We start from the raw sequence: 26,753 nt of genomic DNA, 5'->3' as shown, positions 1-26,753 counted from the left end.
GTTATTAAATAATTAAAATTAATAGTATATGTTAACATTTCAGTTCAATGATCTGTCATCAGAAGATGTAATGAATATAATTTTCCTCTTCATTGAATACTGTCTTTAAAACAAATGATTTGGGAGCAAGAGAAGTGAGTTTGGTTTAGTTTAAAGATACAGCGCGGAAACAGGCCCTTCAGTCCGCACCGACCAACGATCCCCGCACATTAACACTAACCTACACACACTAGGGATAATTTACCCCAAGCCAATTAACCTACACACCTGTATGTCTATGGGGTGTGAGAGAAAACCAAAGATCTAGAAGAAAACCCACACGGTCACGGGGAGAACGTACAAACTCCGTACAGGCAGCACCTGGAGTCGGGATCGAACCCGGGTCTCTGGCGCTGTAAGACAGCAATTACCACTGCCCCACCGTGCCGTCCCACAAGGCTGATCCACCACTTGGTATATTCATGGAAGGTTTGAATGTAACCACAATTGCATGTGCATCTACCCATCATAGATAGCCTTTCAAGTCTTGTTTAGTAATGAATCATCAGTACCTAACATTGTTGCCTGTAAATAGCTGATAAACATCAAGAAGTTTTTCATTGTGTTTGTGGCTAAAACAAAAGGCAGAAAGAAAGCTTGTATTGATTTTCATATCCATTACAAAGTTACCTTAGCAATTTGTCTCGGAAGTCTGAAGAAGGATCTCAACCCGAAACATCACCCATTCCTGTCTCACTGAGTTACTCCAGCATTTTGCATCTATTTTCCTTAACAGTTTATTTCATCTTCTCTTTGCCACAATAACACTGATCTACTATATTTATTGTTAACTTTAAAGTTGCAGGGGAATCAGCTCCCCCCCCCCCCCCCCCCAACGAAAGCAGATATGGAAGTTGGAAATAAAACAAACCGTGAGATGAAAAAATAATAAGTAAGGGTCCTGACCTGAAACATCACCTATCCATGTTCTCCAGTTGCTGCCTGACCAACTGGATTACTCCAGCATTTAGTCATTTTTTTGTAGACCAGCATCTGCAGTTCTTTGTGTCTCAATGATATATAATTATATGGTTTTGGTGGAGCATAGGCTGAACCTTGGTGATGCTTGCACCATTTCTGAGGGGACAGTTGAGATCAGTATTGAAACTGCGATCTCTCGTATAGATGGGGTCCGTGCACTCTGCATTATTTACCCCGGACTGCTGAATGTTCCGAATGCATGAACTTGAGGTTTTCCACCGTATCTTGATGCAGGAATCATTGGGAGATGTTTACAGGCAGAACAGTTGTTCTCGTGTCAAAGCTGCACGCCGTGGTCAACAAGCACCAGACGGCTTACCCCGAGGCATTTACCACCGTAGCCGGGGACTTCAACAAAGCCAACCTGAAGAAATCGTTCTCTAACTTCCACCAACATGTCTCCTGCAGCACCAGAGGATCAAACACCCTCGACCACTGCTCAAAGATGCCTATCGCTCTATCCCTCGCCCTCACTTCGGAAAATCCGACCATTCAGCGGTGCTGCTTCTTCCTGCATACAGGCAGCAACTGAAGAAAGCACCCCCAGAGGTGAGGTCTGTACAGAACTGGTTGGGTGGGGGGGGGAAGGGGCAGAGGAACAACGCCAGGACTGCTTCGAGTCTAGACTGGACAATGTTTAAGGACTCAGCAATGGACCTGAATGAATATGCCACAGTCGTTACAGACTTCATAAGGAAATGTGTGGAGGACTGCGTTCCAACAAAAACCTTCTGAGTGTTTCCTAACCAGAAGCCTTGGATGAACCATGAGATCCGCATTCTTCTGAAGTCCAGATCCCAGGCATTCAGGTCTGGTGATGCAGAGGTCTATAATAAGTCCAGATACGACCTTGGTAAGGTCATCAAAAAGGCCAAAAGGGACTTCTGCTCTAAGCTGGAGGATGAGACGGATGTATGGCAACTGTGGCAGGGCTTGATTGCCATTACATCCTACAAGGCAAAATCAGGAGGTGGCTCAAACGACAACGAAGCATCACTCCCTGACGAGCTCAATGTATTCTACGCACGGTTCGATGGGGAGAACACTGATGTGCCTTCCCGAGCCCCCATTCGCCCTGACAGACACAGGCACAGAGGCCGACGTCAGAAGGTTCTTCAGGGGGGTGAACCCTCGGAAAACACCTGAACCTGATGGTAACCCGGTCGAATTCTCAAGACCTGTGCAGACCAACTGGCTGGAGTTTTTGTGGACATTTTTAACCTCTCACTTCTGAGGTCTGAGGTTCCCACCTGCTTTAAGAGGGCATCAATACTGGTGCCCAAGAAGCGTAAAGTGACATACCTCATTGACTATTGACCAGTGGCACTAACGTCTGTGGTGATGAAGTGCTTTGAGAGGTTGGTTATGGTGCACATGAACTCCTACCTCGACAAGAACCTCGACCAACTACAGTTCGCATACCGCCACAACAGGTCAATGGTAGATGCAATTTCACTGGCTCTCCGCTCCGCATTGGACCATTTGGACAATAAAAACACTTGTGTCAGGCTGTTGTTTATAGACTACAGCTCGGTGTTTAATACCATCATCCCTTCTAAGCTGGTTACCAAGCTCACAGAACTGGGCCTCTGTGCATCCCTCTGCAATTGGATCCTCAACTTCCTCATCCACAGACCACAGTTTGTTCGAATTGGAGGAACCACTTCACCCTCAGTAACAATTAGTACGGGAGCACCTCAAGGCTGCGTGCTCAGCCCCCTGCTGTACTCACTCTATACTCATGACTGCGTAGTCAGTCATAGTGCAAACTCCATCATAAAGTTCGCCGATTACACCACTGTGGTTGGACGAATCACAGATGGGGACGAGTCAGAGAATAGAAGTGCCAGTCCATCACCGGCTTTCACCTCCCCACCGTCGAAGGGATCTATCGTAGTCGCTGCCTCAAAGGCAGACAATCATCAAGGACCCACCCCATCCTGGCCACACATTTATCTCACCACTGCCATCAGGAAGAAGGTACAGGAACCTGAAGACTAACGTCCAGGTTCAGGAACAGCTTCTTCCCCACAGCCATCAGGCTATTAAACACAACGACGAATAAGCTATGAGCTCTGAACTGCAAAATACTATATTATTATCTGTTATTTGCACTATATTTGTTATTTATTGAACTTTTTTTTGTTTCCCGTTATATACAATGTTTATATATTCACATATTCTGGTGTGCTGCAGCAAGTAAAGGGCCTGTCTCACTTGGGCATCATTTGCGCTTCACGCAGATGGCGCGCAAAGATTTTGTACATCCCAAAATCCTGAGGCGCCGCGCGTCACTGCTTACGTCACCACGCACCATGCGTGCGTAATGCGCACCATATATAATACACTTCTATAATGACATCACGTGACGCGTAAATGATGTCGCATATGACGCCCAAGTGGGACAGACCCTTAAGAATTTCATTGTCCGTCCGGGACATATGACAATAAAACACTATTGACTCTTGAATAAGGAAATTCAAGGTTCTTGTAAAGTTAATACAACTTTCATTAGGGATTTCAATGTACATTGGGCAAACTGAATTAGTACAAGCACCACAATGGATAAATTCCTTGAATATAGATGCCTAGATCAGTTGCAACAAGAAAAAAGTGAATTAAAAGGGAACATATTAAGAGAAACCATATTAAGAGAGAATTTCACGTTAAGGTTGAAACTGATGTTGTATCTAAATGAAGGAATGGGAGGGGCAGCTTGGCAGCGTGTAGTGGTGAACTACATTTCAAGGTATGACGAAGAAAAAATAAACTGGGGAAACACCGTGAGGCAGGCAGCATCTGTGGGTGGGGAATGAGCAGATAATGTTTTATGGTAAGGTGGGACTTTGTAATAGTGTGTCTGAAATTTTCTCACCACTAATGAAGTTTTCCACAATTAAGCTATTGTTTTTCTAAAGCCTTTTTTTTGCTATTACATGTGATTTCTTAGGAATGCAACCAAGTGGGACAAAGGAATGCACAGCCAATGAAGCACACTTGAGTTGCGTTTACCTGCGATTCAGTGCCATCACTCAAAGTTCAGTAAAAGCTGTGAAATAAAAGATTTCAGTGATCTGTTTCAGTGTTGAATGACAAACAGATATTGGCCAGGACTTTCAACAGTCCAGAGTGTTTAATTGTCATTTGTACTGACATCAGAACAATGAAATTCTTACTTACAGTACATAACAGGCCTGTAAACACAATACACATGGAGAATATATTTAACACATAATCTCAGGTAAATGAATAACCCCAATAGTATTGCAAAAAACAAAAACAAAGTCATGGTGCGACTAAAGACAATACATTAGGAATACTTAAGTTTCCAGATATTTTACATCCACGTGAAAGGGCAGGGAAGGCATCCAGCCTTTCTGCAACTAGCACTATCAACTAGACAGCACCTCCTCTGAGAATATGCTGTTATTAACCAGAATTTTTTTTGACTCCCTATCTGAAATTGTGAACCACACCTAATTTGGAACTGTTTCTTTGATACAAATTTGGTGTACAATGCCATTCGAGAACTTCCTGACTACAGGTGCTGTCTGTACGGAGTTTGTACGTTCTCTCTGTGAGCGTATGGGTTTTCTCCGAGTTCTCCGGTTTTCTCCCACACTCCAAAGGCAGGCAGGTTTGTAGGTTATTTAGCTTCTGTAATTGTAAGTTGTCCCTAGTGTGAAGGGTAGTGCAGATAGAACGGGTGATCTCTGGTTGGCATGGACTCGGTGGGCCGCATGGTCTGTTTACATGCTGTATCTCTAAAATCTTAACATTAGAACATAGCACAGGAATATGCCCTTTGGCCCACTATGTCTACACAACACTTATCTACCTGCACCCATATCCCTCCATTCTCCGCACATACATATACCTTTTAAATACCACTAACGTATCAGCTTCGAACACCACTCCTGGAAGCACGTTCTAGGTACTCACCACCCTTTGTGTAAAAAAAGGAACGTGTGGTCCATCTCCTTTAAATGTTACCCCTCTCTTTTTAGAGCCATGTGTTCTAGAATTTTAATGTTTCCATTATGGAAATAGATTTTGACTGTCTACCCTATCTTTGTGTACTTCTATAAGATCTCCTAGTAACCTCTGGTGTTCCAACAAAAACAATCCAAGTCTGTCCAACCTCTCCATGTAGTTAATACACCCAAATACAGGCAGCATCCTGGTAAACATCCTCTGCACCCTTTCCTAAGCCTGCACATCCTTACAGTAATGGGGTGACCAGAACTGCACATAGTATTATCCGATTCAGATTCAGATTCAGATTCAGATTCAATTTTAATTGTCATTGTCAGTGTACAGTACAGAGACAACGAAATGCATTTAGCATCTCCCTGGAAGAGCGACATAGCAAATGATTTAAATAAATAATAATAAGTGATAATAAGTGTCCGGGGGGTGGGGGGGTGATTGGCAGTCACCGAGGTACGTTGTTGAGTAGAGTGACAGCCGCCGGGAAGAAGCTGTTCCTGGACCTGCTGGTTCGGCAACGGAGAGACCTGTAGCGCCTCCCGGATGGTAGGAGGGTAAACAGTCCATGGTTGGGGTGAGAGCAGTCCTTGGCGATGCTGAGCGCCCTCCGCAGATAACGCTTGCTTTGGACAGACTCAATGGAGGGGAGCGAGGAACCGGTGATGCGTTGGGCAATTTTCACCACCCTCTGCAATGCCTTCCGGTCGGAGACAGAGCAGTTGCCATACCATACTGTGATGCAGTTGGTAAGGATGCTCTCGATGGTGCAGCGGTAGAAGTTCACCAGGATCTGAGGAGACAGATGGACCTTCTTCAGTCTCCTCAGGAAGAAGAGACGCTGGTGAGCCTTCTTGATCAGAGTTGAGGTATTGTGGGTCCAAGAGAGGTCATCGGAGATGTTGACTCCCAGGAACCTGAAGCTAGAAACACGTTCCACCTCCGTCCCGTTAATGTGGATGGGGGTGTGCGTGCCGCCCCTGGACTTCCTGAAGTCTACAATGAGCTCCTTGGTCTTCTTGGAGTTAAGGGCCAGGTTGTTGTCAGCGCACCATGCTGCTAAGTGCTGGACCTCCTCCCTGTAGGCCGACTCATCGTTGTTGCTGATGAGGCCAATCACCGTTGTATCATCTGCATACTTGATGATGGTGTTAGTACCATGTACAGGTGTGCAGTCATAGGTGAAGAGGGAGTAGAGGAGGGGGCTCAGCACACAGCCCTGTGGAACGCCGGTGTTCAGGGTGAGGGTTGAAGAGGTGTGCTTGTCTAACCTAACAGACTGGGGTCTGTTGGTTAGAAAGTCCAGTATCCAGTTGCAGAGGGAGGGGTCGATGCCCAGGTTACCGAGTTTGGTGATCAGTTTTGATGGTATAATGGTGTTGAATGCTGAGCTGTAATCGATGAACAGCATTCTTACGTAAGTGTCTCTGTTGTCGAGGTGGGAGAGGGCGGAGTGAAGTGCCGTTGAGATGGCATCCTCCGTACTCCTGTTCTTGCGGTAGGCAAACTGATAGGGATCCAGTGTGGGGGGTAGGCAGCTTTTGAGGTGTGCCAAAGTTATGTGGTCAAAGTTCTATAATGCTGCATCATGAAGTCTTATTCTGAAATCTTATAATTGTACAATGAATGAGGGGGAATCTTATAGAAACATATAAAATTATAAAAGGACTGGACAAGCTAGATGCAGGAAAAATGTTCCCAATGGTGGGCCAGTCCAGAACCAGGGGCCACAGTCTTAGAATAAAGGGGAGGTCATTTAAGACTGAGGTGAGAAAAAACGTTTTCACCCAGAGAGTTGTGAATTTATGGAATTCCCTGCCACAGAGGGCAGTGGAGGCCAAGTCACTTGATGGATTTAAGAGAGAGTTAGATAGAGCTCTAGGGGCTAGTGGAGTCAAGGGATATGGGGAGAAGGCAGGCACGGGTTATTGTTGGGGGACGATCAGCCATGATCACAGTGAATGGCGGTGCTGGCTCGAATGGCCTCCTCCTGCACCTCTTTTCTATGTTTCTATGAATGCGATTTTTTGGGGTGGAAAAAATAAAAGAGGAAGATTAACATTTGGATAAATTCCACAATCTCAATTTGTATGAAAACAAAAATGATTTCACAAAACTAATGTCCAAATTTAAATTGTAACAAATCATTTAAGCACTAAAGGCCAATGTTTGAAACTTTAGGATGGGAATAAGGAGGTGCCAGGTAGCTCTCTTATACTCAAGGAATAATGAATTCTGAAATAACTTGTCAGGGATAATCATTTGAGATGAAAATATAAGTGAATTCAAGAGAGAACTATTTTTCCTTTAAGAGTAAGAAAGGATGGAGGTATTTACTGGAAGGTGGGGCACTGAGTTAATCTATATCAAGGATGAGGCAAATTTGACAACAATTCTTTTGTTCTTCAAAATTAACAACTTTTCTTTCTTTCAAAGATGCCCGAGAAAGCGATGTTCTCCAAGAAAGCCAAGGATGGACACGACCCGAATGGTTTTGAAATGTACATCTGTGTGACCGTTTTCTGCTTTTCCTGAGAAGACATGAACTGCAGATAGTGACTTTGGAGAAATGTCGATGACAACTGAGTGCGCGGCAGAGGTGATGCCATCACAAAATGCCAGCCGCTACTTCAGCTACACACTGGAAAGCCACACGGTGGAGGCCTTTAAAATAATGAATGAGATACGTCTAAATAAGCAACTCTGCGATGTGACACTCAGGGTGAAGCACAATACTGTGGAAGAGGAATTTGTTGCACACAAGATCGTTCTTGCTTCCTGTAGCCCTGTTTTCAAGGCCATGTTTACCAATGGCTTGAAAGAATGTGGAATGGAGGTGATACCCATTGAGGGTATCCACCCTAAAGTCATGCAGCGTTTGATTGAGTTTGCATACACTGCCAGTATTACGGTGGGAGAGAAATGTGTGCTGCACGTTATGAATGGAGCAGTTATGTACCAGATAGATAGCGTTGTGAAAGCATGCTGCGAATTCCTGGTGGAACAATTGGATCCAAGTAATGCCATTGGTATCGCCTCATTTGCAGAGCAAATTTCCTGCCTTGAGTTGAGTCAAAAGTCCAGAGAGTATATATACCTGCACTTTAGTGAGGTAGGTACAAATATTGGTTATTTAAAATTTTGTATGGGTCAATGAGATTTATCTGGTGCTTTTGGAACATAGTAATAAGAGGAGGCTATTAAGCCTATTGTTTGCTCCATCACTTGGATCACAGCTGATTAGTGAACTTCTGCTCGAAGGTGTGTCTCCATAATGCTACTTCGATATAATGCGATCATTGAATTAGGAAACACTATTTGTATTAAATGGGCTGAATCAATTGTAACCAATTTCTTTCAGGAACCTGAGAACCACTTAAATTACTTTGAAATTGTGCAGAAATAAAGCTCTCTTGGGGGGGGGGAGAAATGTTTCTGTGCAAACCCCCGAAAGTAATCAGACACTATTGTCTGTTAAGAACACAACATGGAGCAGCACAGTGTTGTAGCTGGTATAGCTGGCTGCCTCACAATGCCAGAGACTTGGGTTCAATCCTGGACTGGAGTTGCTCCAGTTTCTTCCCACATCCTGAAACGTAGGTTAATTGGCCTCCAAAAATAGCCCCTAAAATAATGTGTAGAGGGAGTGGATGCAAAAGTGAGATAACAGAACTGGTGTTAACGGGTGATCAATGCTTGGTGTGGGCCGAAGGGCATGTTTCCATGCTGTGGGCCGAAGGGCATGTTTCCATGCTGTATCTTTCAAACAATTTTTAAAAACCTCCTTTATTGTGGAAGGCATTTGAACTTGGCAAACAATCTCCTCTATTGACACTTGTGCAAAATTACTCTATTAAACACTCTTTCAAGTTCAAGTGAGTTTATTGTCATGTGTCCCTGTATAGGACAATGAAATTCTTGCTTTGCTTAAGCACACAGAAAATAGTAGGCATTTACTACAAAACAGATAAATGTGTCCATATACCATGATATAAATATATACACACATGAATAAATAAACTGGTAAAGTGCAAATAACAGAAAGTGGTTGTTAATAATCAGAGTTTTGTCCGAGCCAGGTTTAATAGCCTGATGGCTGAGGGGAAGTAGCTATTCCTGAACCTGGTTGTTGCAGTCTTCAGGCTCCTGTACCTTCTACCTGAAGGTAGCAGGGAGATGAGTGTGTGGCCGGGATGGTGTGGGTCTTTGATGATACTGCCAGCCTTTTTGAGGCAGCGACTGCGATAAATCCCCTCGATGGAAGGAAGGTCAGAGCCGATGATGGACTGGGCAGTGTTTACTACTTTTTGTAGTCTTTTCCTCTCCAGGGCGCTCAAATTGCCGAACCAAGCCACGATGCAACCGGTCAGCATGCTCTCGACTGTGCACCTGTAGAAGTTAGAGAGAGTCTTCCTTGACAATCCGACTCTCCGTAATCTTCTCAGGAAGTAGAGGCGCTGATGAGCTTTTTTGATAATTGCGTTAGTGTTCTCGGACCAGGAAAGATCTTCAGAGATGTGCACTTATTTTTATAACAATATTTTCTATAGCATGAGGTTTCTTAGGAATACAACTATTGTGTTATAGCAGAACTCATTGTACCTGGATTCCATTTAACCACTCTCTCTTAAATACTTTGGTACCCTTGCTTGAATTGAATTTACTGGTTTTGAAACTTTCAAATGGTTCACAACTACATATCTCAAAAAAGGTATGTGTTTGGGTTTTGGGGTGGTTAGTGCAAAAAGCAAGCCTAGTTATTAAATTTCCAACATTTATTAATGCATTCTGGTTGCAGTCATAAATAATCAGCCACTGACATCTGATAAAGAAACATCCTGAGTACTGAGGTTGCATGGATGAAGCATCGTGCATGTTTGGGTCATCAGAACAGAGAAGCTGAGTTGGTTGCAATTTTAAAATCAAATCTGAGTCCTTCTGAATTCTGTCACATGACCATTTTGCAATTTTGGCAGGTTAGTTAGGAAGGATGACATTGCATTTATTACTGGAGGGACAAGTTACATAGAAACATAGAAATTAGGTGCAGGAGTAGGCCATTTGGCCCTTCGAGCCTGCACCGCCATTCAATATGATCATGGCTGATCATCCAACTCAGTATCCCGTACCTGCCTTCTCTCCATACCCTCTGATCCCCTTAGCCACAAGGGCCACATCTAACTCCCTCTTAAATATAGCCAATGAACTGGCCTCAACTACCCTCTGTGGCAGAGAGTTCCAGAGATTCACCACTCTCTGTGTGGAAATTTTTTTTCTCATCTCGGTTTTAAAGGATTTCCCCCTTATCCTTAAGCTGTGACCCCTTGTCCTGGACTTCCCCAACATCGGGAACAATCTTCCTGCATCTAGCCTGTCCAACCCCTTAAGAATTTTGTAAGTTTCTATAAGATCCCCTCTCAATCTCCTAAATTCTAGAGAATATAAACCAAGTCTATCCAGTCTTTCTTCATAAGACAGTCCTGACATCCCAGGAATCAGTCTGGTGAACCTTCTCTGCACTCCCTCTATGGCAATAATGTCCTTCCTCAGATTTGGAGACCAAAACTGTACGCAATACTCCAGGTGTGGTCTCACCAAGACCCTGTACAACTGCAGTAGAACCTCCCTGCTCCTATACTCAAATCCTTTTGCTATGAAAGCTAACATACCATTCGCTTTCTTCACTGCCTGCTGCACATGCATGCCTACTTTCAATGACTGGTGTACCATGACACCCTGGTCTCGCTGCATCTCCCCTTTTCCTAATCGGCCACCATTTAGATAATAGTCTGCTAAGACTGTTAGAATACTCTTCACTTGCCTGGGTGAGTGAAACTCCTCCAGTGCTGAAAGCTCAATATCATTCTGGATGCAGCAGCCTGGGTCATTGACAAGGCTTCTACCAGGGTAATGTTCATACCCGGACATTGACCTGCCTACACTATTTTGAAGGCACTTCCCAAATCAGTGCCTTTTGCCACAAGAAGGATAAGAATTAAAAGTAGCAGGTTCATGGGAATACCAACAATCACAAGTTATCCTTTTGCAAATATCTTCAGTTTCTTCATGGTTATTGGGTCTAAATCCTTGAACTCTACCCGACACCAGAAGCATTGTAGTCGTCCTATAAAGCAGCTTGCTTCTCACTTCTCTGTAGTGATAAATGCAATATTCAAATTTGTTAATGATTTTTTTTTAAAGTAATGATAAGCTTGAAACTACTGAATTATTCTGATGCTTAGGTTGCATTTTTTAGAGGAACTAATCTGATGTCCATAATCTTATTTGGCCTTGATGTGGGATTACCTATGGTAACATTGTTCACTTTTTCAACACTTCGCTGAAATGGCATTTGGTTATTTTCACCATCTTCCCAAATTAGGTATGTTGACCTTGCCAGATATATATACATGTCTGGACCTGAAACGTCACCCATTCCTTCTCTCCAGAAATGCTGCCAGTCCTGCTGAGTTACTCCAGCATTTTGTCTATCTTCGGTGTAAACCAGCTTCTGCAGTTCCTTCTTGCACATAAATGCATATCTTGTCAGATTTAACATAAAAAGAGTAGGACATATCATTTATATGTCCATACATTATGGGCTAAGACAAATGTTTCTCCATATTGGCACATCTATCAAATGTCTGGGGTGGCAGATTAAATGCATCCTTTGCAAAATAAATTATTTCCTGCCCCTTTTCCTAATTTGCCTTGTCCAACAACATACAAACAGGTAGGAATAGCTATGAATACCGAATCAACAGCACAAAAAAACAAGCGACTTAATTGATCTGAAAATTCATTTTATTATAAAAATAATAACTTTATTTGGATAGTAGTTTTCATAAAATTGAATTCAACCCAAATGCTTTCCACAAAAACAAAAAAACAATTTAAAACAGTAAGGACATAGACAGTTAATCGCATAAAAATCACAGATTTATATAAAAAATATAAAATAAAAGAATAAAAAAATGGAGAGTATAAAAAGACAAAAAACAAAAGCACTGAGGTTAAATACAGAGTCCCATATACTATATGAGCACACAAGTTGCTGAAGGGTATGCTGAAATAAATACAATAAAGGTAATTTTTACAATGTCAGAAGAAGAAGTAAAGTCAGTTAAAAGCTTGATTGAAAAGATAGGTTTTTAGCTGCCATTTTAATAACGTTATTTCATGATCAACTGATTAAAACAGTTTCATAAAAGATTGCATAATGATAAATAATTGAATGTTTTGCAAACAATCTAATTCGATTTGTCTTGAGCAACAAGGCTTCTATTTTTTTACCCTTTGGGTACATCTGTGCAGCTATTCCCAATTCCCAAATTCCTTTCCATTTCCGCTATTAAACTGTCAAATATCTGATGTCTGCCTTACTAGTGCCAGCTACTACTAATTCTGGACTTGAATCAAAGTTTTAAATTGCATCCATGAACTGGGGGAAAAATAAGGACAACTCATTAGGCTAGAGTAGAACGGTTCAATAATGCAAAGGAGCTATCTTTTAATAAAAAAATAATGTGGGGTTAGATGTGGAGAGTGGGAGTTGATGCGGGGAATAGGATTTGAAGACTCCAATTGATCATGCATTGACTTTGGAATCACCACCCTTGGTCTTGCTAAGCCTGTTCATCCTTTTATTGTGATACCTGTCATGTTGTTCTCAAGAAGCCAGATTTATTTGGCACAACTTGAGCAGCAAAATTATCATTTACAATGCACCGTGGAACCCCGATCCCCAAAGCGCTTCCAAAAACTGCTCCAGAGTCTTGACCCAAAGTCCTTCCGAAGATGCCATCTATCCCGCTGAGTTACTCCAACTTTTTGTGTCTATCCAGGGTTCAAAGTTATGATGAGCATTTAATTGCTCTGGGATTTTAAAGCTCTTAAAAATCAAGTAATCAAGTAAATTTCGCACTTTTTAAAGAAAATAAAACAAATTTAACGTAGAACTGAGGTTTTTTTAGAATGGCTTGCCCTTTGTATGGCAGCAGTAAAGGAAGCAATCCGCGATGAAAGTGATGCAGCATCTGAGCTGGTTTTTCATTTTCTGCCCCAACATTAATGGAGAGGATCGTTAGCAAGACACCACTTTGCTGCTGTTGCTTCCTGCAGAGAAGCAAGCTGACACATTTGCATTCCAAACCTATTAATGAGCTCCAGACTAGAATAAATTCTGAACATCTGCATTTTGTTTTGACGGTGTGTGTGCAGAAGTTCCCTTTATCAATAACATCTGGACATTAAACTAAAGAGGAAAAGAGGGGGGGGGGGGGATAAACAGGAAGAGATGGCACCAAAGAAAATGTCACCATTTGTTTGTGTCTAATGTTTACAGTGATGATCGAATACTTGGGCAGCTTGTTGTAGAACAGCAACAGGTATCTCTGCTTTAAAGGAGTATTCCTATATTTCCATCTCCATTTATTTAAAAACAAATTGAAAAAGTAAACCTTGGAGGGTGGGTTGGTGTGAGGATTGTGATCATTATTTATACCTGGAATTGGTTGGAGTAGATAGGACTTATTTACTGAAAATCTTTGTATCCCCATGAAGCTAAAGCTGGATTTAAATCCAAGTTCCTAAGCTGTAAGATCACGTCAAGCTTTCTTTACCTTTCCCAAATGATTTTTGTATTGAAGTGTATTACTATGATACCTCTTCAGTTTCAATGGTATTTTGGGGAATGTAACATTCCATGAGTAAACCTGTGGGAGCAGATGATTTATTTTTACTGAATTGGGAGTTGTACAAAGGCTCAATAGATCTAGTAGATGTGAACGCTACAAGAAGGTTCTATGCACTTTTAATGCTGAGAACCTGTCACTAAAGCACCAGTCTGACTTCTCATTTAAAAGTGGAGAGAGTTTTTTGAAAGAGAGAGGGGAGAAGGAACAGAAAGTATTGGCACTAAAGAGGATCTTTAATGTGAAGTATCTTCTTCCATTACCCATTCCAAAAGCTCAGCAGTAAGGGGAAAGATACCAAATCATTTTTTTAAAGTGTGCTAATTAAGATTGGAGTGTGAAGGTGTATTATTTCTGAGAATAATTTGTATAAAGATGTGTTGAACTCTTCCTGCAATTACTAGAAGTTTGTTTCGTAACTACCACATTTTAATAATTTTTTAAAGATATGTATTTTATGAAAAGACTGATCAAATAAAGTTAAATAGGGATAATATTTTACAAGAGCTATGCTTCACTATCTTCCCAAGAAGTAACAAAATTCTACTGCATTTTTCTGATAGGTAGCAAAACAAGAGGAGTTCTTCAACCTCACTCAGTGCCAATTGGTCAGCCTGATCAGCCGAGATGAATTGAACGTGCGTTGTGAATCTGAAGTCTATCATGCTTGCATCGAGTGGGTGAAATATGATCCTGAGAACAGACATCCATACGTACATGCATTACTAAATGCAGTGAGGTGCCATTCTCTCACCCCAAACTTCCTGAAAACTCAACTGCAGAAGTGCGAAATACTCCAAATGGATTCCAAGTGCAAAGATTACCTCGTGGAAGTCTTTAAGGAGCTGACACTGCACAAACCGACCAAGGCATGTCCCTGCCGGTCTCCAAACGTTCCTCAGTTAATGTACACCGCAGGGGGCTATTACCGACAGTCGCTGAATTTTCTGGAAGCCTACAATCCTCTGGAGAACTGCTGGATCCGATTGACGGACATGCCGATGCCTCGGAGTGGTTTAGCAGCCTGCACGGTGCATGGGCTTCTCTATGCAGTCGGAGGCAGAAACAACTCGCCAGACGGCAACACCGATTCAGATGCTTTGGATTGTTACAATCCTATGAACAATCAGTGGTCCCCCCGCACACCAATGAATGTTCCCAGGAACAGAGTTGGAGGAGGAGTGATTGATGGCCTGATCTATGCTGTTGGTGGGTCTGAAGGCTGCATCCATCACAATTCTGTGGAAAGGTTTGAGCTACATTTCATGAGATATATTTATTTATTTTTCTGCGTCCTTTTCCGCTCTCCCCACTCGCGCTCTCCTAAATCTGAGACTTCTGAATCTTAATGCAACGTCTGGTGGCCCTGCTGCTTATCTCAGCAGTAGACTACAGTGAGCAAGTGAGCACTTGTGTGTACGACTACATCGTAACATAGCACATTACCAAGCTCTACACCCCAAGATAGAGGAAAAGATTGAAAACAAACATATTTGTCGATAATTACTCAATGCTCATTTGGACACCATTCCAATAGCTTAATGTCTTTGTTTGGTAAAGTGACCTGCAGTTGTGTTGGTAATTTCAAAGTACCGTTATATGATAAGAAAACCAGTATTTGTTTTTGTTTAATATACAAAGATGCAGCACTGCCCCATTCATCCTTTTGCGTAGCAGATCAGAGAATTTAGTTTGGGATTGTAACATGAACGTTTTGAAATGTCAAATTATAGTTCTGAGTTCAAATTATTTCTGAATTGTTTTCATTCTTCTAATCGCTAACTTGGCAATGTCTCTGACTTTGCTTTAACTATGCTGAATCAACTTTTTCAAAAAAATTGGAAACTGTTAGATGTAAAACTCAGTAAAGATACTAGATCCCAACCCGGAAACGTCACCTATCCATGTTTTCTAGGGATGCTGTCTGACCCGCTGCGTTACTACAGCACTTTGTGTCCTTCTCTTAAAGATATATCAAGCCCAGTTTCTGAGGATTGTGTGTTTAGAGCTAATTGAGAACAATGGTGTATGTATTTGCAGGTATGATCCAGAAAAAGACCAGTGGGAGTTTGTGGCCTCCATGTCGACCAGTAGAATTGGTGTCGGTGTTGCGATCGTAAATCGCCTACTGTATGCATTCGGTGGTTTTGATGGAACCAATCGTCTCAATTCAGCCGAATGCTATCACCCTGAAGACAATAGGTGGACCACCATTGCATCAATGAACACTGTGAGAAGTGGAGCAGGTGAGCCAGTGGAGAAGATTCATCAAATTGGGCAGGTTCTTGGGAGCGTTGACATACAGAGGGACCTTGGGCGTACATCCATACTCGCTGAAATTGGCAACACAGATGGATAGAGTCGTGAAAAAGGCATTTGGGAGGCTTTTTGTCTTCAAGGGCTGAGGCACTGAGTGTGAGTTGGGATGTTACGTTGCAATCAAAACTGGACCGCATGCGAAATGTGGTGTGCCGTCTGGTTGCCACATGTCAGGTTCACCAGGACGTTGCCTGATGTGGAGGGTTATGGTTATAAGGAGAGTTTGGTTTGGTTCTCACTTGAACATGGAAGGCTGTGGGACAACATTCAGAGGTTTAAACAATCAGGCACAGATAGGATAGATGGTCAGAATCTTTTTTACCAGGGCAAGGAAGTCTAGAACAAGTGGGCTCTAGTTTACAGTGAGAGGGAAGAAATTCAAAGGAAATCTGAGGGATAAGTTTTTCACACAGAATGGTACTGGAATTAGCAGATGGTTATCTGGAACAAGCTGCCAGAGGACGTGGTAGAGGCAAATATGATTACCAGGTAACTAGAGGAGAATGGCGTAGACGGATACAGACCTAATGCAGGCATAGGATCAGCATAGATAAGCATCACAATCAGCATGCACAGTGTGTGCCAATAGGGTCACTTTCTATGCTGTATGATTCCATGAAGTTTAAAACTCCTTGTAAAAGGAAGGATCGTAATGGAATAGTAAATAAACAGAGCAGTGTGGAATTTAGCCTTTCAAAGATTACAAGAGAGGATTGCTGAAGTGGCTGTACTCAATATGACATGTTGCTCAACACTTTCCGGTTGCTCTAGCCTGAGGTTAGATCGCATAGGATCCTGGAAGAGCTAGCTAACTGCATACACAGATCAGAGTCTGAAGAACGATCCCGACCCGAAAAGTCACCTGTCAATGTTCTATAGAGAAGCTGCCTGACCTGCTGAGATACTCCAGCACTTTATGTCCTTTTGTGTATTAACCAGCAACTGCAGTTCATTGTTTCTGCAAGGAACTGAATTGATTTCATAGAAGGAAGCAGAAAATGCTGGTGAAATGTGTACTTTTGGTACACTGGCCTTCATCAGTATTGAATATGAAGTTGGTACATTATGTTACAGTTAGTAAGGCCACATTTGGAGTATTGTGTTCAGTTTTGGTCACTCTGCTATAGGAAGGATGTTATTAAGCCGGGAAGAGTGCAGAGAAGATTTACGAGGATGTTGCCAGGGCTCGAGAGCCTGAACTATAGGGAAAGGTTGAGCAGGCTAGAACTCTATTCCTTGGGGTGCAAAAGGCTGAGGTGATCTTACAGAGGTGTATAAAATCATGAGGGGAATAGTTAGGGTGAATTCACAGTCATTTACCCAGGGTAAGGGAATTAAGAACCAGATGGCATAACTTGAGGGTGAGTGGGGCAAGATGTAATAAAAACCTGAAGGGCAACTTTTTCACTCAATGGGTGATGGGCATATGGAACAAGCTGCAAGCGGAAATAGTTGAGGTAGGTACTATTTAGGTAGCATTTAAAGGATATTTGGGCAGATAAATAGATAGTAACGGTTTTGAGAAATATTGACCAAACACAGGGACAATGTGACCAACTTAGATGGGGAACTTGGCCGGCATGGACAAGGGGCCGAAGGGCCTGTTTTCATGCTGTATGATTCCATGACTCCGGTGAAGGTCTACAGCTAAATCATGTCAATTGCATTGAAATGGTTCGCCAAACAAATGTATTTTTTGCCAGATTAAATCAATCGTGATGCATTCACAATTTCCAACTATGACACTAAAAGAAAGAAAATGGGGAGTGGATAAAAATATGAACTGGGTCAAGGTAAAGAATTTTGTGTGTTTGCGTTTAGGTATCTGTGCGGTAAACAACTCTGTCTATGCAATCGGAGGATATGATGGCGTCAATCAGCTGAACAGTGTGGAGCGATACGATGTTGAGTTGAACAACTGGACATGTTTAGTACCAATGAAGCATAAGCGTAGCGCTCTCGGAGTGACTGTCTATCAGGGCAAAATCTATGTGCTCGGTAAGTTTGAATATTGAACCACTTTGTTCCCACAGTTTTGCTTTCAATGCGAGGGGCATTGTGGATAAAGCTGATGAACCTGGATCAGTGCTTGGGATTATGATGTGTTGTGGCCATTGCAGAAACTTGTTTGCGAGAGGGACACAACCTGCAGCTCAACGTGCCAGATATTTCAATATTTCAAACATGATAGAGAAGGGAGGTAAAAGAGGTGGAGGAGTTTCTTCACTAATCAGGGAGAATGTCACAGTACTACTCAGAGAGGACATACTGGGAGGGTGTGTCAACTGAGGCATTATTGGTTGAGCTCAAAAATAAGAAAGGAGGAATTACTCTAATGGGATTACATTACAGACCACCCAATAGCCAGCCATGTAGACAGGTTAAGGAAGGATGCAAGAACCACAGGGTTGTTAGACTTTAACTCCCTAATATTGACTGGGACTTACTCAGGGCAAGAGCGTTAGATGGGGCAGAATTTGTTCAGTGTATCCAAGGAGGTTTCCGTAAAGAGTTTATGGAGACTCCGACTCGAGGAGGGACCATACTGGACCTTGTATTGGAAAACAAGCCTGGTCAGATTACTGGTGTCACGGTGGAAGGGCATTTTGGGACTAGTGTTCACAGCTCCATAAATTTTAAGATTGTTTTGAATAGGGACAGGTCTGGATGTTTGGGGGAAGGTAATTAATTGGGGAAAGGCAGATTACAATGTCATTAGGCAAGTTCAAAGTAGGGAAGTGGGCAATAAGAAGGACCTTAAAGGGCTATGAAATGTCACTGATGAGAACGGTGAGAAAAATCCCACGGCTCTTTAACATGTTAAGAACACAAAGGTGAATGTAAGGAGAAAGTATACAGTTAATGGCAGGACCCTTAACAGCATTGGAGTCCAAGTTCCTAACTGACTGAAGGTGGCAGCACAGATAGATAGGGTGGTAAAGAAGGTGCATAGTATGCTTGTCTTGATTGCTAGGGGCATTGAATATGAGAGTCAGGAAGATGTGATGTAGCTCTATAGGACTTTGTTTAGGCTGCATTTGGAGCACCGTGTGAAGTTCTGGTCACCCCATTACATAGTGACCTCCATAATGTTTGGGACAAAGACCCATCATTTATTTATTTGTCTCTGTACTCCACAATTTGAGATTTGTAATAGAAAAAAAATCACGTGTGGTTAAAGTGCACATTGTCAGATTTTAATAAAGGCCATTTTTATACATTTTGGTTTCACCATGTAGAAATTACAGCAGTGTCTATACATAGTCCCCCCCATTTCAGGGCACCATAGCAATGTAATGTAAATGAAAGTAGTCATGTTTAGTATTTTGTTGCATATCCTTTGCATGTCTTGACTGCTTGAATTCTGTGATTCATGGACATCACCATTTGCTGGGTGTCTTCTCTGGTGGTGCTCTGCCAGGCCTGTATTGCAGCCATCTTTAGCTTATGCTTGTTTTGGGGGCTAGTCCCCTTCAGTTTTCTCTTCAGCATATAAAAGGCATGCTCAATTGGGTTCAGATCGGGTGAGTGACTTGGCCACTCTAGAATTTACCATTTTTTAGCTTTGAAAAACTCATTTGTTGCTTTAGCAGTTTGGGATCATTGTCTTGCTGTAGAATGAACCGCCGGCCAATGAGTTTTGAGGCATTTGTTTGAACTTGAGCAGATAGGATGTGTCTATACACATCAGAATTCATTATGCTACTACCATCAGCAGTTGTATCATCAATGAAGATAAGTGAGACAGTGCCTTCAGCAGCCATACATGCCCAGGCCATAACACCCCCACCACCATGTTTCACAGATGAGGTGGTATGCTTTGGATCTTGGGCAGTTCCTTCTCTCCTCCATGCTTTGCTCTTGCCATCACTCTGATATAAGTTAATCTTCATCTCATCTGTCCACAAGACCTTTTCTTGAATTGTGGTTGCTCTTTTAAATACTTCTTCGCAAACTGTAACCTGGCCATCCTATTTTTGAAGCTAGCCAGTGGTTTGCATCTTGCAGTGTAGCCTCTGTATTTCTGTTCACAAAGTCTTCTGCGGACAGTGGTCATTGACAAATCGACACCTGATTCCTGAAGAGCGTTTCTGATCTGTCGGACATGTGTTTGGGGATTTTCCTTTATTATTGAGAGAATTCTTCTGTCATCAGCTGTGGAGGTCTTCTTTGGCCAGTCCCTTTTCGATTAGTAAGCTCACCAGTGCTGTCTTTCTGCTTAATGATGTTCCAAACAGTTGGTTTTGGTAAGCCTAAGGTTTGGCTGACGTCTCTAACAGTTTTAAAGCTCGTCCCACGGTACGAGTTCATTCCAAGAGCTCTCCCGAGTTTGCCCTGATTTGAACTCGGAGATTTATGGTAATGGCCACTCGTCAGTACTTGGGGCTCTCGTGGACATTTTTCAACATGTTGAAAAATCTTCACGTCTTCCTGTGCTTACCTGCCGTTAGCGAGTCTTCCTGAGTACCTGCCGTTAGCGTTACGAGCCGCTAAGAGACGTCCCCGAGCTCCGACATACCCGCTACGTTCATTCTCCGTGCTTACCACTAGTTTGATTTTTTTTAAACCCAGGAGAGCTCTTGGAATGAACTCGCACCGTGGGCCAGGGCTATTATTCATGTTTCTCAGTCTCAAAATGGCTGCTTTGACTTCCATTGGCACAACTTTGGTCCACATGTTGATAAACAGCAATAAAGTTTCCAAAGGAAACTTGATGGAAAGACTGGAGGAAAGACTAGGTGCTGAGAGCGCTCTTATACCTGCATTAAGGAGGTAATTAAACACACCTGAGCAATCACAAATGTCTGTGAAGCCATTTGTCCCAAACATTATGGAACGGGGGACTATGTATAAACACAGCTGTAATTTCTGCATGGTGAAACCAAAATGTATAAAAATGGCCTGTAATAAAATCTGACAATGTGCACTTTAACCACATGTGAGTTTTTTTCTATTACATTCTCTAATTGTGGAGTACAGAGGCAATCTTTGCCCCAAACATTATGGAGGGCACTGTAGCTCTATAGGACTTTGTTTCGGCTGCATTTGGAGTACCGTGTAAAGTTCTGGTCACCCCATTACAGGAAAGATGTGGAAGCTTTAGACAGGGTGCAGAGGAGGTTTACCAGAATGTTGTCTGGATTTGAGATTTTCAGCTACAGGGAGAGGTTCGATAGACTTGGACTGCACTCTCTGCAATGGTAGAGGCAGAGGTGAGATGTGATAGACGTGTATAAAGTTGTGAGAGGCATAGATAGGGTAGACAGTCAGAACCTTTTTCTCAGGGTGGAAATGTCCTATTCTTGAGGGCATACCTATAAGGTGAGAGGGGGAAATGTTTAATGGAGATGTGCAGGGCAAGGGTTTTGTGCAATTAGTAGTGGTAGGTACCTGGAACCCAATGCCAGGGGTGGTGGTGGAGGTTTTTAGAAAGGCACAAGGAAGTGCAGGGAATATAGCGATAGGGATCAGATGAGGCAGATGAGTTCAGATTAACTTGGCATCACATTTGGCACAAACATTGTGGGCCTAAGTGCCCATTCCTGTCTACTCTTCTATGTTCTAATCCTGTCTGAGCTCCCCCATGCAATGGAACTACGCCTTGTTTCATGAAGTTGTGGTTGACTGTTTATGCTGTAAGATAATTAAGCCTTCCCATTTGCTTTCTCATCAAAACCCCAATTTTCCTCTGCAAGTCATCTCGCTGAAATCTGAAGTTTCATTTACATATTTTTTTAAAATGGCACATGGTTCTTGATATGCAGAGGGATAAAGAAGATATACTTTCTGTTCTTTCTGAAGTGCACTGGTTGTGGCAGACAAATTCCTTTTGAATTATGCATTTTGCTAGAATATTTTGATATGGCTAAAGAATAAAAATAAATGAAAGAACTAGAATAACCTCCCTGCTCTCCATGCATACAACTTGGGATCAATTCCATTCATCTTGAGCAAGTAAATAACCATGGTTTAACATTTCAACAAGGAGAAGGTGCTTCCAACAATTCAATCATCCTTCCTCCGCTCTGACTGTAGTGTCTGTCTTGATTCTGTGTTGAAGTTTCAGGAATTCAGCATTGATTCCTGATCTTAGCTTATTATTCACTGTACTAGGACAAAGATGTTCAAAATATGTAATTTAATTCATTCTATCATAACAAACATGACGTATTCTCATTCAAGAGCATGCCATTTTGCACACTGAGAGGAGGTAATAAGATCATGTGATAGGAGTAGAATTAGGCCATTCGGCCCATCAAGTCTACTCTGCCATTTAATCATGGCTGATCCACCTCTCCCTCCTAACCCCATTCTCCTGCCTTCTCTCCATAACCTCTGACACCTGTACTAATCAAAAATCTATCTATCTACTGACTTGGCCTCTGTGGCAAAGAATTCCACAGATTCACCGCGCTCTGACTAAAGACATTTCTCCTCATCTCTTTCTTAAAAGAATGTCCTTGAATTCTGAGGCTATGTCCTAGACTCCCCCACTAGTGGAAACATCCTCTCCACATCCACTCTATCCATGTCTTTCACTATTCTGTGTGTTTCAATGAGGTTCCCCCTTCATTCTTCTAAACTCCAGCGAGTACAGGCCCTGTGCTGACAAATACTCATCGTAGACTAACCTACTCATTCCTGAGATCATTCTTGTAAACCTCCTCTGGACCCTCTACAGAGCCAGCACATCCTTCCTCAGATATGGTGCCCAAAATTGCTCACAATATTCCAAATGTGACCTGACCAGCACTTAATAGAGCCTCAGCATTACATCCCTGTTTTTGTATTCTAGCCCTCGAAATAAATGCTAGCATCTTGGTCTTGGGTCTGCTTGGGGATACAAAGAAATTGCAGGAATATTAAGTGTAAGTGGATGTAATCTGTGTATGCTTTAACTTTATATTTGTTCATAGGTGGCTACGATGGACAAGATTTTCTCAGTAGTGTGGAGAGCTTCGATCCAGACACTGGGCAATGGACAGAAGTGACAGAAATGACCTCTGGGAGGAGTGGTGTTGGTGTTGCTGTCACTATAGAACCGTGCAACTTGGCTCGGTGCTAATGTTCCTGATCACCGGGTCAACCTCAATCTTAACAATTCTCTTGGACTTTCTGCAGTGATCATCTTTTTTAAAAGACTTTACCAGCACTTTGGTGCAAATACCATTTTCAAATATGGAGGGCTTTTTGCACTTGTTTTTTCTGTAAATCGGAAGAAAATTTATATGAACTCCCACAATTTGACATTTAATAACTGAAAAGGAACATAACATTTCTGAAGCCCACAACCAATGCGATTAGAGATTTTAATGAATACATGTTAGATATTCACAGGTGGGTTTGTGTTGCAGGCCTTGCCTTGCGCACCAATCTGAAATCTACAGTGTTTATCACCTATTCCCAAAGACAATTTCCATGTTCTAATGAGGATGGCATCTTGTAACAATATGCTAATTACTTAAATTAATTAACTTTGATATTTGCAATTACCCACTTCTTGAACAGCATGCACTAAATAACTGTAATAGGCGGGCATATGGTAGTAAATTGGAGCAGAAGTCTGGCTGCTCCATGTATAAGTGCAGAATCCAGGTCGGATTACATCAGCTGCAGAGAGCTGGAGGAGGAGGAGCAGGGGGATGGGCACTGGAGCAAACATCCATTTAAAAGATTTTCTCTCTGAACATTACATCTGGTTCTCTTGTGCTGTGTTGAGAAGGGGAGGTGTCATTTATCTGCGGCTGTTTCCCTGTGCCATACCACTTTATTTTGCACTAGTACTTGGGTAAAAACATCCCCAAAAAAGTAATTGAATCCATTCTAACAAAATGAACATCGTTGACTTAATTTCTAAGACAGTATTTTTAATAAAATGTGTTCACTTTAATAAACATTGTATTTAATAAATAGACTGTAATGCAGTGGTCTCCTTTATTTCACAGAATGCTCTTTTCCTGAGTGTGACCAGAGTCACATCTGTGCAGATTTTTAGATAGCTTGCGTTTTTGTTGGCTTTTTACCAAGTATCAATTTAGCTGCCAAATCCAGGGGAATATTTGATTACTTGGATGCCATGTTACAGGGTTAGGAGTAATCTTGTTGACCATTGTGCCTCTCATTTGCCCATTGATTTAAAAAAGGCCAGTGGTGGGTTACTCCAACATTTTGCATCTATCTTCAGTGTATATATAAACTCCTAATGCCCCTGACCCACTTAGGAAACCTGAACAGAAACCTCTGGAGACTTTGCGCCCCACCCAAGGTTTCCGTGCGGTTCCCGGAGGTGGCAGGAGGTTGCAGGTAGTCGAAGCAGGTAGGGAGACTGACAAAAACCTCCGGGAACCGCACGGAAATCTTGGGTGGGGCGCAAAGTCTCCAGAGGTTTCCGTTTAGGTTTCCTAAGTGGGACGGGCATTACAAAGGAAAATATGCTAACCTGCTGAGCAGTTAAAGCAATGTGTAGGAAGGAACTGCAGATGCTGGTTTAAACCGAAGGTAGACACAAAAAGCTGGAGTAACTCAGCGGGACAGGCAGCATCTCTGGAGAGAAGGGATGGGTGACGTTTTGGGCCGAAACCCTTCTTCAGACTGATTAATGAGCAATTAATCAACCTTTCTCTCCTCCTGATTGCAGTATCTTTCACCCTTGGGTTTCAAGGTCAGTTTATTATCACATGTACCAATTAAGGCACAGTGAAAATTGAGTTAACTTTTTGTGGCAAATTAGTCCAATTTAGAATTGGACTCTATTTGCACCAAACTTTAAAATTTATAAAGCTGGAAACTTGGCAAAGCAACAAATTTTGGGAACTTTTCTTTTGAAAAATTGAATGTGCACCTGTAGGTTTCAAAAATAAATGCCTATCACAAAAGCAGAGGTGAGACGAAACCTACAACAATTATTGGTTAGATGGTTTTGGACATACAGATTTCAGTTGGATGGCAGGACTAGTGAAACAATACTAGGGAGATTTGCTGAGCTAGTTAGGAGGAGGGCCTTACTTACAAAATTGGAGATCAGGAGACTTTTCTCCTCTACATAAGGCTGAGGAAAAATATCTGATGGCAGTGTCTGACCAGTTAAATAGGAAAGAAACTGCTGCAGTTGATCAGTATGGAGTTAACTGAAGAACAAGGCTAAGACGATCAAAGTAAAAGGAGGGTGTGAAGGTTTGTTCATGAACTTAGTGGTTTGCAATGCTTTATCATACCAGAAATAATAGTGGGGAAATAGTCCATGAAAGTAATTTTTAAATAGTGACCATTTGAAATGGGAAGGGAGGGGACACCTGCGGTTCCCGGAGGTTGCAGGTAGTGGAAGCAGGTAGGGAGACTGACAAAACCTCCGGGAACCGCACGGAAACCTTGGGTGGGGCGCAAAGTCTCAAGAGGTTTCCATTCAGGTTTCCTAAGTGGGACAGGGGCATTATTATGACACGGCTTGTGTTTCCACAGTGGGTGTAAAACAACAATGTACCCAAAGTAAAATAGATAACTGCAATACCCTTGTTTCTGTTGCTCCCTCTTGTTTCGGCCCGAAACGTTGCCTATTTCCTTCGCTCCATAGATGCTGCTGCACCCGCTGAGTTTCTCCAGCATTTTTGTCTCCATCTTTTAATATTGTGTTTGCTGGAATTTATTTTACTGGTTAATTATTCTGTTTTACCCATCTTTGCCACTAGGGGCGCCACATTGACGACAGCCTTTGCCTACAGCCTGTTTGTTTTTCAATTTTTAGTTAGTTTAAGTCTGTTTTGGGGGGAATCTTTGACTTTTCTATGTGGGGGAGGGGGGCAGGGAAAGGGGGAAACTGTTTCCCAGTCGCTTCCTGGCGGGGACGTGACTATTTCTCTGAGTCGCGTCCTCGCCCCCCTCGCGGCCTACCAGCTGGATCGGAGCGGCCTTTCTTACCGGGAGCCGGACCAGAGCGACAACAGCGGCGGCGCGGCGCTGAATTCACCGCGGAGCGGGGGATGCCTACCTGGATCGCCGTTTGGAGCTTTGGAGCGTTGGGCCGCTGCTCCAACATCGTGGAGTTGCGGTTTGGGAGAGCTTCCAACGCGGGCGGCGCTGACCGTCTTCGCGGAGTCCTGGGGCCCTTTGCCGAGGGCCGCCAGCGTTGCATCTCCGCCCAGCGCGGCCTGCGGACTTTGGGAGCCGCGGACTCCGGTAGGAGGTGGCCGACTCTGATGTCCAGGCCGCTGAGGATGTCCTCCAGCCCCAACGTCAAACTTACATCATCCTGGCGAGCGGGCCTGAACATCGGGCCGCCCGTAGCGGTGACTGTGGAGGGCTCGGGGAGGCCCCGACCACGGGTGAACATTGGAGAACATTAGAGGAAGAGACTGACTTTGGTGCCTTCCCTCACAGTGGGAAACTTTGATTCTGCTGTGGGGATGTTTTTATGTTGAACTCTATCGTGTGTTGTGTTCTTTATTTTTATTGAATGGCTGTATGGTAAACACATTTCACTGTGCCATTAGATTAGACTTAGATCCTTTATTTGTCATTCAGACCTTTCAGTCTGAACGAAATGTCGTTGCCTGCAGCCATACATGTAATAATAAACAACAAAACACACAATAAACACAAATTAACATCCACCACAGTGAGTTCACCAGGCACCTCCTCACTGTGATGGAGGCAAAAATCTTAGGGTTACTGTCTCTTCCCTCCTCTTCTCCCTCTGCGCTGAGGCGATACCCCACCGGGCGATGGTAAGTCAGTCCC

The 26,753-nt window shown here is 42.8% G+C and overlaps 1 protein-coding gene across 2 annotated transcripts in view; it reads left to right on the top strand.

The window, feature by feature from the left end:
* The window catches only part of keap1 (kelch like ECH associated protein 1), a 64,817-nt gene extending 40,883 nt beyond the window's left edge, over nucleotides 1–23,934 (top strand). For both annotated transcript variants that reach the window (XM_033027907.1, XM_033027906.1), the window contains exons 2-6: nucleotides 7,444–8,119; nucleotides 14,264–14,949; nucleotides 15,741–15,946; nucleotides 17,841–18,017; nucleotides 22,937–23,934. In XM_033027907.1, coding sequence (XP_032883798.1) covers nucleotides 7,577–8,119; nucleotides 14,264–14,949; nucleotides 15,741–15,946; nucleotides 17,841–18,017; nucleotides 22,937–23,085 — 1,761 coding nt within the window. In that variant the 5' untranslated portion in view covers nucleotides 7,444–7,576 and the 3' untranslated portion in view covers nucleotides 23,086–23,934. The remainder of the gene's footprint in view (nucleotides 1–7,443; nucleotides 8,120–14,263; nucleotides 14,950–15,740; nucleotides 15,947–17,840; nucleotides 18,018–22,936) is intronic.
* Nucleotides 23,935–26,753: the final 2,819 nt, after the last annotated feature.

The sequence above is a fragment of the Amblyraja radiata genome, chromosome 10 (genome assembly GCF_010909765.2).
Source record: "Amblyraja radiata isolate CabotCenter1 chromosome 10, sAmbRad1.1.pri, whole genome shotgun sequence".
NCBI lineage: Eukaryota > Metazoa > Chordata > Chondrichthyes > Rajiformes > Rajidae > Amblyraja > Amblyraja radiata.
This window is presented reverse-complemented; position numbering and strand designations above follow the sequence as displayed.